This window comes from Drosophila virilis, chromosome 3 (genome assembly GCF_030788295.1).
Source record: "Drosophila virilis strain 15010-1051.87 chromosome 3, Dvir_AGI_RSII-ME, whole genome shotgun sequence".
NCBI lineage: Eukaryota > Metazoa > Arthropoda > Insecta > Diptera > Drosophilidae > Drosophila > Drosophila virilis.
In genome coordinates, this window is record NC_091545.1 from 12,865,361 (window position 1) to 12,877,538 (window position 12,178).

Here is a 12,178-nt window from a genome sequence, read left to right on the forward strand (position 1 = left end):
AGTCGCACAGACAGCACAGGTAATGTTAAGTTACATTTGTGTTTGTGAATATGTATGTATGCAATCCTGGCCTGCCACCCCTCAGCGTTAGTATGTGTGTTTGTTGTTGTTGTGCCAGTCACGCAAAAGCATTTAATTAAAATTGAGAGCGATCGGTTTTGAAATTGTTGAACTTCAACGCACGCTTGCACTGCTCAGTGACGCCCAAACTGTGCGAACTCGTTGGAATTGTTGCTCTCGGCCTCTCTCTTATCTCGAATTCAACCAGTCGCTTGTGAATCATCTGGTGACCCCTAAAAGACCCTATCGGCATTTGCACATAACTGCTCCGGCTTTTTGGGCTCAGGTCTCAGGTGAGACAATTAACGACCCACGCAACGAAAGGCACAGGAAAAGCAAGTGTAGAATAAAATTATTTACATACAATGTCCAAAACATGTTCTTTTATGGCAAACACGATTTGCATACGAAACGATCAAATTTGTCGTTATTTGTTTGAGCAGAGAGAAAAAGAGAAAGAGAGAGAGAGAGAGAGAGAGCACATGAGTAGCGCCAGCTTTTATTTGTCTTACCAATGTAAATGGGAGCGGGAGCGGCAAATGCAAACAAAACCCAAACAAAACAAAATGTTGACAAAAAGTGCTGTAAAAAAAAAAAGTTTTTATCAGCTGGGCGTTTGCGTGTCGAGGAGCCGAGCGGCCGAGGAGGTGCTTGGTCGAACGCCACCCTGTCAACGTTATTTGATACTCGCAAGAGATATAACGGCACATTATTTGCATTATAGCGTGTTATTCTTGTGCCGTGACACATGTTGTTGTTGTTGTTTCCGTTGTTTTTGGCACTTCATTTGCATGTGTTTTGCGCTCAGAGAAGCTGATTAGAGTCAACAAAGCCAAAGCAATACTAAAAGCAACAACATTGATTGCACTGCACACACACACACACACACACACACACACACACACACACACACACACACACACACACACACACACACACACACACACACACACACACACACACACACACACACACAAATCAGCACAGGGTGTCGCTAGATTTTTCGCTGGCATCCTCATTGCGGCTGTCATAATTTAGCTTCGGCACGTTCTTGGTCCACTTCTCATCCGCTCTTCCACTCACGTTTTAGTCTCTGTCCCAAATTGTAACTAAAGTTTGTTTGCTTGTTCGTTATTTTTTTTATTTCTTTATTTATGTTCGAATAGCATAAAAAAAAGTTTTATTGGCGCCATTCGGTCTGCCGCACAACACAAAATGTGTGTTAGAACGAAGCCCTCATACGACAGCTCCCCCCTCCCTCCCTCCCTACCATTCAACTCTCTAACACTGCATGGATTTTGTTCTATGTGTGCATTGTTGCTTGTTATTGGTCCATTTGTTTTTCCTATTCGTTGTCACTGGGGGGGCTGTTTGGGGCGTGGCAGATGCGGTTATGGCCTTGGTCAACAATTATTTTCGGCTGTGCCGTAAATAAATTTTGCTAACAAAAACCCAATGCAATTGATATTTGATTAAGGCACAACTATACACAGATTGCACGAGTGTGTGCGTGTGTATGAGTGAGTGTGCGAGTGTGTGAGTGTGGATGTCCGGCATGTATCCTCTTGCAAAAATATACAATTCAAGTTGAATAACAACAATAAAGGAACAAATTTATGCAAATGGCATTCAAACAACCGAACCGGTTTATTGTTTGGCATTCAGTTGCACTTGATTTTTATGTGCGCCTAACAAATGACACTCGAAAGCTATCTACTAATACTATAGAGTACAGCTGATATTGGTCGGTTAATATAAGTATTAAGCTGCTTTGGAGTACGGATGATAATTGTCAACTAATATAATTATTAAGCTTTTTGGCTTGTAGAGCTTTTCGTGTGTTACTCCAGTTATCAAAAAGTGAGAGCAGCAGCTAAGCTTTAGTTAAAGCCATTAGCGAAAACGTCGCTTACACGCTCACTTTAATATTGCATAACACTTATATTTGTATACTTTTCAGATATATTATATATAATCGTAGTCATAATATGCTCTCTATGCTATTAGCGAGTAAGCTAGCACAAGCAGGATGATTATGATTATGATTATAATGCTTAAGAGACAGTAGCTTTTAATGCCCTATACCCATTCAAACTTGGTAAAAGGGGTATATTGTTTTTATGAATATGTGTGTCACAGGTGAATGGAAACATCTTTGATCCCATTATGTATATATATTTAATTTCTTAGCAGAAACAACCGAGTCAATCTAGCCATGTCCTTCCGTCTGTAAATAATCTTTCGTATAATAATTTCACTTTATGAAGACCTCTTCCGTTCTCAACTAAAATAGAATGTTTATAACGGGTGCTCAGTGCGTATACGGGCTAGCTCTTAGTCGGGCACTGCCGACTAGCGCACTCTGGCTTGTTTTTTGTTGCGCAAGGAAACCAAAATCTGTAAAAATGTTGCCGTCCGCTGCAACCGACTACGCAATACTCAGTTCGCAGTGTATGAATATAGCTAAAAACAATATTGACTCTATATAAAAATTAAAAAAATTTGTAAAAAACTCATCTCTAACTTTAAGCTGCATAAAAAATTAGAACAGACTGACAGCAAGACACAATCAGAATATACTCTCTTTCAGCTTGTGCACAGAGTATAACAAATTACTTTTTCTCTTTTAAAGGGAAACCAGATAAAAGTTTAGCCACATTTCCCGTTTCTTACTAAATTCTAATTATTGTCGCTTGCAATTGCTTGATATCTCCGCCTATCGCATTCTACTTCGAAAACTATTTATCTATAAGATACGCAGCTCTTTAAAGTTGCCGTCAGACAATCGTTTGTCTGCACAAACCACGATTGGATATTTGCAGAGCTATTATCGTCTGCAAAGTTGAAGTTTGAAGCTGAAAGTCTTTTTCTGTGCGCTTCTCAAATATTGCAGCCAGTTGTTGTGGATTGACCAATTGACAAAGTCCTCCCTGCAGTTGACTGAAACCTTTTGTAATCTGGAGCAAAGCGAGTTGTGGCCATTGTTTTGATCTTCAAGTTGCTGTTTAATGGCCAAACTTAAAGCTTAACTGTCAGCAGAGGCAGAAGGATGGAGACTCAACCCCTTCACTTGTGAATGCTTCGGCTTAACCCGTTCACAAACAGTCAGCCAACGCAGCAAATCTGCATATTATACAAGCTATCTAGTAGTTACCCCACTTCGAATGCTCTCCTGGGTATCCAACCCGCCTCAAACAGTTTGCTTGGCAGCTTGTGCACGTTTTCCCACATTTATCATGAAGCGCAAATCTTGCAGCTAGCTGAAAATACGAGCCCCAAAACCAAAGGCAAATTCTGTGACAGCAGCTGCAAGCTATTTCCATATACTAGCCATGTGTCTAGAAAGCGAAATTTATAGACATATATACTATATGCTGCACTTCTAATTAACGTTAATCAAACTTATCTGGTCCCCCTCAATAAAGGGGCCTGTTACTAAAGTTGCTCGACATTTAAAGGCTCATTAGAGCTTGTCGCTTCATCAGCAAAGTTACATTTGTTGTCAAATGTGGGTAAATATATCTGACAGATACGTGTCCAACTTGAACTCTGTGAGTGTGCCTGGTTGTCTGTGAGTGTGTCTGCCATTTCAATTTACCTTTCGACCTATTGGTTAAGCTTAGTTCAGCTTAGTTTAGCCTTGCGTGTTATTGCTTTGCACTTGACTTTCGCTGCGCTGGCAAACGCCCCAACCCCAACCCCAACCCTCAACCACATCAAGCACCGCAACTTGTGCGTATATTTGTTTAAACACCCGCATGATAGGGCACTTAGTTTTCTTGCCCCGCACTTCGACAACTATTGGCTTTGGCACTTGCTTTGTTTGAGCTGACCCTCGTCGCAAATGTTACCCCTGCCAGCGACAGACATAAAAAGAAATGTTCAACCAACTGCAGCTGTATGTGGTATCTGCTAGATACAAGCGCGCAGTGCTTGCTAAACTGTAAATAGTTTTTCAGTGGTTTTTTATTGTATTCGCTTGGCTTTATCAGCTGCTTCTGATAAGTGCTATCAGCACTTGCTGTTCCAATGGAACTCGTGAATTTTATATGCTTAGCAAATGCAAATAATTAAACTTATGAATTCATAGCAATTGAATTTGGTAGCTTTGAGATTGAGCAGCGCCATAAAACATTTTAATGCCATGCATAATTTAGACCCATTCACAAATGGGGCTCCCTTTGAGCATTGCGAGCCTTGCCGCACCTTGTTGAACTTGGGCTCAGATTTAAAGTCAATTTATTGGTTCGGTGCTATTAATGCTCTGGCCAAACAAACAACCCAACAACACAAACACTCGGTCGAGTGGCACTTGAAACTGTCTCCCTAATTTATATAGCAAATATTTAGATTGTAAGCGTTACGCGAGGGACTTCAAGCTTGTGGGCCCTTGCAGAACCTTTTTGCCCGAAATCTTTGCATATATTTTCAACCATTTAAAAGGTTCTGCAAAAACCTCAAGTTAACAGCCTAAAAAGCCTGTTAATAATTCAGGGCGTGTCTTAGACTCCGCCTCAAATATGCTGTGTGTTGCCTGGCCACAGCCCAGCTCCAAGCTCCCAGCTCCCAGTTGTCAGCCGTGTCAGCTACTCGGCTTCCCTGTGCCAGGACTGCAAATTTTTGCTATTATATGCAAATGTTTCACTCCAAAAGTGCCTTGGCACAAAATGAGCTACATAAATTGTTCTGGCGTTGCTACAGATTTTTTTTTCTCAGCTTAAGTACATAGCAAAAGGTAGTCGACTTGTCTAGACCTTTAATTGGGTGCTTAATAGTTAAATGTGTTTATGTTTTGTGAGTTCTTTCTTTTTCTTAAGCAAATTTGGTTTGATGCGAATAAACATTTTGATAGCTATTTCAGGCTTTTTTATGTGTATTTATCTTGAGTGAAATGATAAGAAATAGTTATACTTTTATATTAAACATCTTTAAAGTTATGCAAAGAACCTCTGAACATTTTATGTTAAGAGCATTTTGGGTGCGTTGCAGTTCTAATTTTGTTGCCTTAGCTTGCTTATTACTGCAAATTCCCTGAATTATGTCGTTTGCATGTCCTTTTAAAAGACAGCACAGCCTGCGAGCCACTTAACACAGCCACGTCCCATTTTTTGTTGTTGTCTTTGCTGTTAATAATCACGCGCCGTTGGCCTTCTTGCAAAGTTGTAGGGCGTGGTTTTTTTTCGGTGCGCCCCTCTTATTTTTAGAATGGGGCGAGTTCAAGGTCCAAAGTGTGCTTAATGCTACCCTATCTAATTGTAAGCGAATTAAAATCGTTCGTGCCTTCAAAGTCGTCGCCTTGCCTGGCTTCAAAAATGCGCATGCATGGCCAAGGAAAGGACACACACACACACACATACACACACATATTTAGAAAGTCAAAGGATATGTCCTGATGTGAGACCTACTTTTTCTTCAATTTTTTTTGCCGTGCTCGTAAGCTGAACATATTTTTCGTGCAGATTTTCAAGGCGTTGGCAGCTGGCTTTGGTGGTATTTTCTCAGCATTATTTGTTCTTTGACTTTTTTCTTCATATTTTTTTTTTCTTGTTGTGAAAAGTGAATTATTTTATGCGCATAATATTTTTACATAGTCAAATTGTGGAGTGCGTTTTTTTAACAGCTGCTGTCAGCCCTTTGTGCTGGCGCAGAGTTTTCTCTTTTCAAGAATTTATTTTCTATTTGCCGCAGGGTATTATAACATATTGTTGTAGTTGGTAACAACTTGTAATCAGCAGCTTTATGCCGCGAAATATTGCACTAATGAGCAATTACGTGGACTGTATAATGCAATTACTCAGCTAAGTTTATGCTGCTGTTTTAATTGATGCAATTTGTGTTGTTAAACTGTGCGACTTGGCGCGCGCTAACGCGCATCCTTTATGCTGGTTCAGCTAACGGGCATCAGTTTACGTCCTTTAAATTGTTTGCCCGTTTTAATGCCTCAATTTGTTGATGCGTTCTATACGCTCCTATTTCAGACACTCGCTGCGCAAAGCCCGCCCACTTGCCTGCTACACATGCCACTTTTTATTGGCGCATGGCCAGCACTTTGTAAATATTGCCGCTTTTCACATTTGCCGCGCGGCAAATGCTACTTTTTGAGACACATTCAAGCCCATAACGAGTGCTTTACAAAGTTTGCTTTGCGGCACCGCCTCGTCTCTAATTGAAATTGCAATTTAATTAACTTGCATTTTCAATGAGCTGAATACATTTAATTAAACAACTTTACCCTCACATTCTCTAAACTTCTCTCTATCTTCCTTCTCTTTCTATCCCTCTCTATCTCTCCCCTCTCCCTCTATCTGCCTTGCTACCTGGTTATATAATTGCTTTTAACTGCAACGCATGTAATTGCTGCGAAAATTGACTAAATCATTAATGTGGCGCACCACGTGACGTATACGCAATATGCTGCATTGTCACACATACGCCCCGCTGGCCAGCTCGGAGCCATTGTATAAAGACAATAATTCAAATGTGTTTAGCTAAATGCGTTCCACAATTCCCATAACGTGCATTTAGCGCTGCGCGCCAAAACATTCCGAAATGGGCCATAAAACATATTCTACAAAGGAGCTGCATAAATAGCATACAGAAGTAGCTAAGCAGCACTGGGGCAGTAGTCGGGGCTAAAGTTTAGCCACCAGCTTAGCGCGCACTTTACGCATCTTTGCCGCTTGCCACCCACAGATGGCCACAAATGTTGGCCATGTTTTCAGCTTGTAACGCAAACAGGCAGCTGGCCATTTTATCTAAACAAAACCACCAGGCCGCAACAGACAGCTGCCTGCCTTATGGCTGGGACGACAAATTGTCGAAACGTTTTGCACTCTTTCATATACGTCTCATTTGATTTGTTCGCAGAAATTCGTTTCGTTTTCTAATATACATTGCGTTGAACTGTGGTATCTTTATGGATGTTTGATTGTATATGTGTATATATTTCGCATACTAATTTTAGTTTGTCTGCTTTTCCCATTTCACTGCTTTTATCTGTTTTTTTTTTTTGGCTGGCGCAAAACATTTTCTGACATTTTCGTTAATATTTCTGAAAGTCCCTCTCCGTCTGTTTGGCTGCCATTGCTGTTTAGCTGCTGCTTCTGCGAATCTTCCACAAGTTGTTTACCCATTTCATTTACCTGCTCTTTCTCGCATTTCAACTACAATCTAAATGTTTACACGTTGAACATATTTTCTTATATTTCTATTTACTCATTGCTGAAAAAACGACTAAAATATACCTATGTATATATATATCTGTGTATATATATTTATTCCCGTTGCTCACGCGTGTAATTTATTATTTTTTAGCTGCTCTCTTTTTGGTTTTTATATTTATAGAAATTTATCGAGACAGCTTTTATTTGACGTTTCTTATATATATTTATATCACTTTTTACTTAAATGAACATCTTTTTTATTGAGCTCGAATTTTCAGTTTTAACTTCGAGTGCGGTTTGATTTGTTAATCGCGTTTACGATACATTGCCCTCAGCATTTGTGGGGAGGGGGAGGGAGAGATAAAGCCACATCCGGTGTATATACAACAAGCTCAATTTAATGGCAGCTTTTTTTTTATTATGACGTTTTTATTGCACGTTTTTTTTTTTGTATGTTTTGTCTATTTTTACGAGTCATTTATATTCGCTTTGAGCTTCAATTATGCTTTATAAGTGTTGGGCGAATTATGTTTTCCATTTGTTGACTTTAATTACGCTTTCAATCAGAGGCGTTAACAGGCTCAAGACCAAAAACAACTGCTTGAGAGGGTATACTCGGCCCGCATGCGACACTTGACACGCGACTTTGTTAACCGTTGCCAAGCAATTGGCACAAAGCCAACTCGTCGCAGCCGTGCCAAGTGCAACGGCGTGTGCGAGGAGGGGGCAAACGGAACGTAACGAAAGCGAAGCGGCACAGTAAACATTTTTGTGCAGCTTGGTTCAACCCCTACTTTGAATTTCGTACCCTTGTTGGACACTGTGTTCCATGAATGAAAGTCGCCTTTAGTTTGACAAACTTTTGATGTTGTTTTGAAGTAAATAACAACTCAAGCTTATGGCTTTTCAACAGTTCACAATTTGTTTGAAAATGTTTATTTATCTTAGACATAAAAGCAATGCATAAATTAAGTTGAAACAAGTTAAAAATTAATAGATATAAATGAATTGTAGTTAATTTATTCTATCAAGACACTATCTGTTTTAATATGCGCCTGAAAGTATGCCATGCCTAGCTTGCGTGCATTTTTGTCAAATGTTATATCAATTATTTAGCCTAGTTAAAAGTTTAAATGGTTTTAAGAGCTTAAAGTAGTTTGCGTGACTCAACCAGATTGGACCTGGGCAACTTTTGGCTTGCTGCTCAAACACTGTTGTCTGCAATTTGTCTGAATTGTGGCGATGGTGTTTTTGGGAACACGTGGCTTAACTTTGTATGTTGACTGCACTTATGCTAGTTATTATTATAGTCGAGGCTGCCTGCCTCTTTATGCCTCAACTGGCAGCACCCCTAGCTGGAAGCTCTTTTGTCAGCTCGGTTCAGTTGAGTCGTTTATTCTCAGCCCGCCATTGTTTGATTGTGTGTGTATCGTGTGTATTTTGTCTGCTGTCTGTTGTTTGTTTTCGCTTGCTTAGGTCTGAATTGGCTCATCTCCGTGCCGCAAGCGGAGCAAGTGGCCGCATTGTTCTGCACAATTCCTTCAACTTGTCGCACAGGCTCAGCAAAGGCAACGCCCATGTGCATATTTGTGCTTTAATCTGGCGGCTTCTGTGACAACTGGCGATTTTGGTCGTCCTTAAAATTGCCCCCAAACACAAATTAACTTTCTGCGCGCTACACAAGTTGCGGCTGCCGCCCTCAGCTCAGCGCGCCAGGTGTACTTTATGAAATGGAACATTTTCATTTTCATTTAAAGCCATAAGCTCAGCAGAGGGCAGCATTTCAGCATGCCGAGCGCCTGTGATTTCAATTTACTTGGCTGATCATAAAAACTTTTGCCATTTTGCCCCAAAATAACAACAACAACAGCCGGGTGTGGCATACTTTTTGGTTGTGCTGCATCCGTAGCAGCTCTTCTGCCTGTCGGAGCATGTTAAATTTATGCGCCTCAGAAACGTTGCGTTTGTTAACTTCTAATATTGGCTGACAGTTTTGGCCACACTTGCTAACTCAATTTGCCAAGTTTTGAATTTGATTTGATATTCCGGCCTTTCTATTTTTTTTTTTTGCTAGCTTAGCTGTCGCCTTTGCATTCAATCTATCATTTATTGCATGCGACTCGTTATTGTTGGAACGGGCTGTCAAATTGTTATTCCACTGCCAGCAGCGGCCCCTCAAGTGCCGCAAGGGCCAGAGCAAACACAAATCACAAATCATAAATCCCAGAGCATGAAAAGAGAGAAATATGCGAGAGTTTGATTTATGTTCAACTGCTGCAACTTTTATATGTGCGCCACGCATTCGACTCTTCCTTCATTTATTTACTATTTAAATTTCAATTACTCAGCTGCGTCGACCCCTTGCTTTTTGCCATATTGCGAGCTTGCTGAATTATTGAAGCGCTGGATTGAAGTCGAGCGTAAAATCCAATCAGTACACATATACCTAGACGACCCGTGGCACATATCGTTAGTCCGCTGCACACGCTCCTAATGCTATGCAATGCCAGTTTTTCTTGAACGTGTACATTGGTATATATATGGAAAATAAATAAATCGAGGGGTGCTCCAACAGCCAGAAACAGGTGTAAAAATCAAATGAGGCCGGTTTTTATACCTATGAAGCAGGGTTTCGGTTCGAATTTTAGTTCTTACATTCAATTACATTTATAATAAATAATTAATAGTTAACTTAACTTATTCACAGTATGTGTTTTCAACCAATTCGTTTTTCGAATTAGTGCGGACAAGTTTAGGTAAAAGTTGGAAGAAAGTTTTCATTTTCAGTAAATCTAATTTAAAGTTAGTTGTTCAAAAATAGTTTGAACATTCTTGTGAAATCATTATATTTGATTGTTATCTCTTTGCCAAAATTTCCCCTGACCCCGTATATAATATTTACTTCACCTTCAACTGCGCTCTGTGTCAAGCGTCACGTCATGAATCTATTGTGAGTTCTGTTGGATCGTCTTGCATTTATTTCGTGTGTACGTGGCAAAATGACAAGGTAAACAGTTTCAGTTACAGTTTCGATTTTATTTTGCGTTTTTCCCACTGGAGTTCGAATAAAATAAAAATACTTTCCAGTTGCTTTTTGAGCTGTGTGCGTGAGATTGCTCATACGCAGTGTGGACCGTAGGCATACACAGAGTGTGAGCCCGGAGCGAGTGAACGTGAGAGAGCGAGGGAGAAAGAGAAGCGGTTGATGAAAACTGGGCGTGAAATGTGCCCAAACTGATGCAAACAGTGTACAGTAGCACCTCCCCACCCCCAAGGTAGCAATTTACTTCCTCGACATACCTGCTGCTCCAGCTGAAATAAGGCATGATGTTGCGTTCAGTTTTGTGGTCTTTGTGCTCTCCCACATTTGGCTGCTCGTTATGGAAGGCACGTGATTTCGCTGGGGAGCATTTTAACTTAATTAGGAACGGTTGAGACATGCAAGGCAGGCACACATGAGATAGGCAGCTAGACAGCCAGGATGGTGATGTTATTCACACTCGGCGCTGTGGCCTTTTATAAATATATATACGTTAATGCTATTTGGCAGTCGTAAGATCTATGGTCAATTAAAGCCACAATCAATAAGTCGTAATGCATTCATTAATATTAATTTAATCATTCTTCTTTTTATCTTTCCATGCCCTTGGCGCACAGCACTTTTGGCCCGGCCATGAACAACAGCAGCACAGAACCTTTAGCTCGTCAACGCATTCGGATGATGATAAGGAGAAGTTGCGGAAAAATCTCGAGAAGCAGGAAAAACCATCACCGACAGCTGGTAAGAAATACTCTTAAATGTTTACCCAATGACAATTACTGTAAATATTTGGCTTTAATATGAAAATTGATACCGAGTCAAGTGCTCGGTTTGTTAGCATAGTTGGGGGTCAAATTATTTGAGCTGCGTTTTACAGTATGGATGCAGAGAGCCGAAGAAATCAGGCAAAAGAAATTAATTAAAGCAACCACCAAAAAGGATGATGGCGAAACAGATGATCACTCAAAGAACTCTACAGCCTACCAAATAGAAGCGATGACCTTGGCAAACAGAATGAACGCCTTTAGGGCTAAGCAAAGGGTTAAAGATGAGGAAATTAACATTAGCAAAGAGTTAAAAAAGAGCAAATTTCGAATTCAACAAATCAAAGACCGTCTAGTCCAATCAAAAAAAAAGTACGCTGTGCTTGAAGAGCAAGAAACCAAAGAAAATGTGGCCGAGAAAGTTGAAAAAGATGAGAAACAAGAAGTTAAAAAGGGTGTCAAAACTCTCAGTGCAAAAGAATTGAGTAAGTATCTGTAGGTGTAAAGATAAACAATCTGTTCTGACTCTTTGCGTGTTTGTAAAGCAGTAAAGCGTAAACAAGAGAGACATAAGAAAAGCTTAGGACTTGATCCATTAAATGTGAAAAGATATAGCAATGTTAAGAAAGTTATGAAGAATCCGAAAAGAGTGTTTGTAAAAGAAGATATGAAGTTGCCGCAGGTCAACAAACAGAAGCAACTCAAAATGCGCATCAAGAGAATAAAGAATTCACGCAGATCTGATAAGTCGCAAGTAATTGAACGCTAGAAAAAACGGTTAGACTCAATTGAGGAAGTATTATAATTTAATAAAAAAAAAAATGCTTGGCTAATAAGCTCTTGAAATAATTTCGCTAGCTGATTTGCTGACAAATAAAGATAAACAGGTTTTTTATCGTTTTTGATATATATGCTCTTCTGTGGTATTTCTTGACAATTGCAGTAGGCAATTCTATAAGTACAAACTGTAGATACTTTGACTTAGCCTACTTTTAGGCGCCTTTCAATTCGATACCTTTCCACCTACCAACAAGGCGTCTAATTAAATTTGGTAATTAATTGTTTATCACAAATAAAATGTGCCATAAGTTGTCATTTAGTTACAGATTAGCTAAACTCGTACATTATTTATGTTTGCAATTATGTTTGCG

General features: G+C 39.9%; 1 protein-coding gene across 5 annotated transcripts in view; it reads left to right on the plus strand.

Moving 5' to 3' along the window:
• The window catches only part of MCU (mitochondrial calcium uniporter), a 44,006-nt gene that overhangs the window by 1,783 nt on the left and 30,045 nt on the right, over positions 1-12,178 (plus strand). For 2 of the 5 annotated variants that reach the window (XM_032435094.2, XM_032435095.2), the window contains exon 2: positions 10,881-11,004. In XM_032435094.2, the coding sequence (XP_032290985.1) occupies positions 10,881-11,004 (124 nt within the window). Of the gene's footprint in view, positions 1-10,880; positions 11,005-11,140; positions 11,513-11,572; positions 11,937-12,178 lie in introns of those variants that run through there. The other 3 variants (XM_032435096.2, XM_032435097.2, XM_070208492.1) reach the window with 3 other exon arrangements.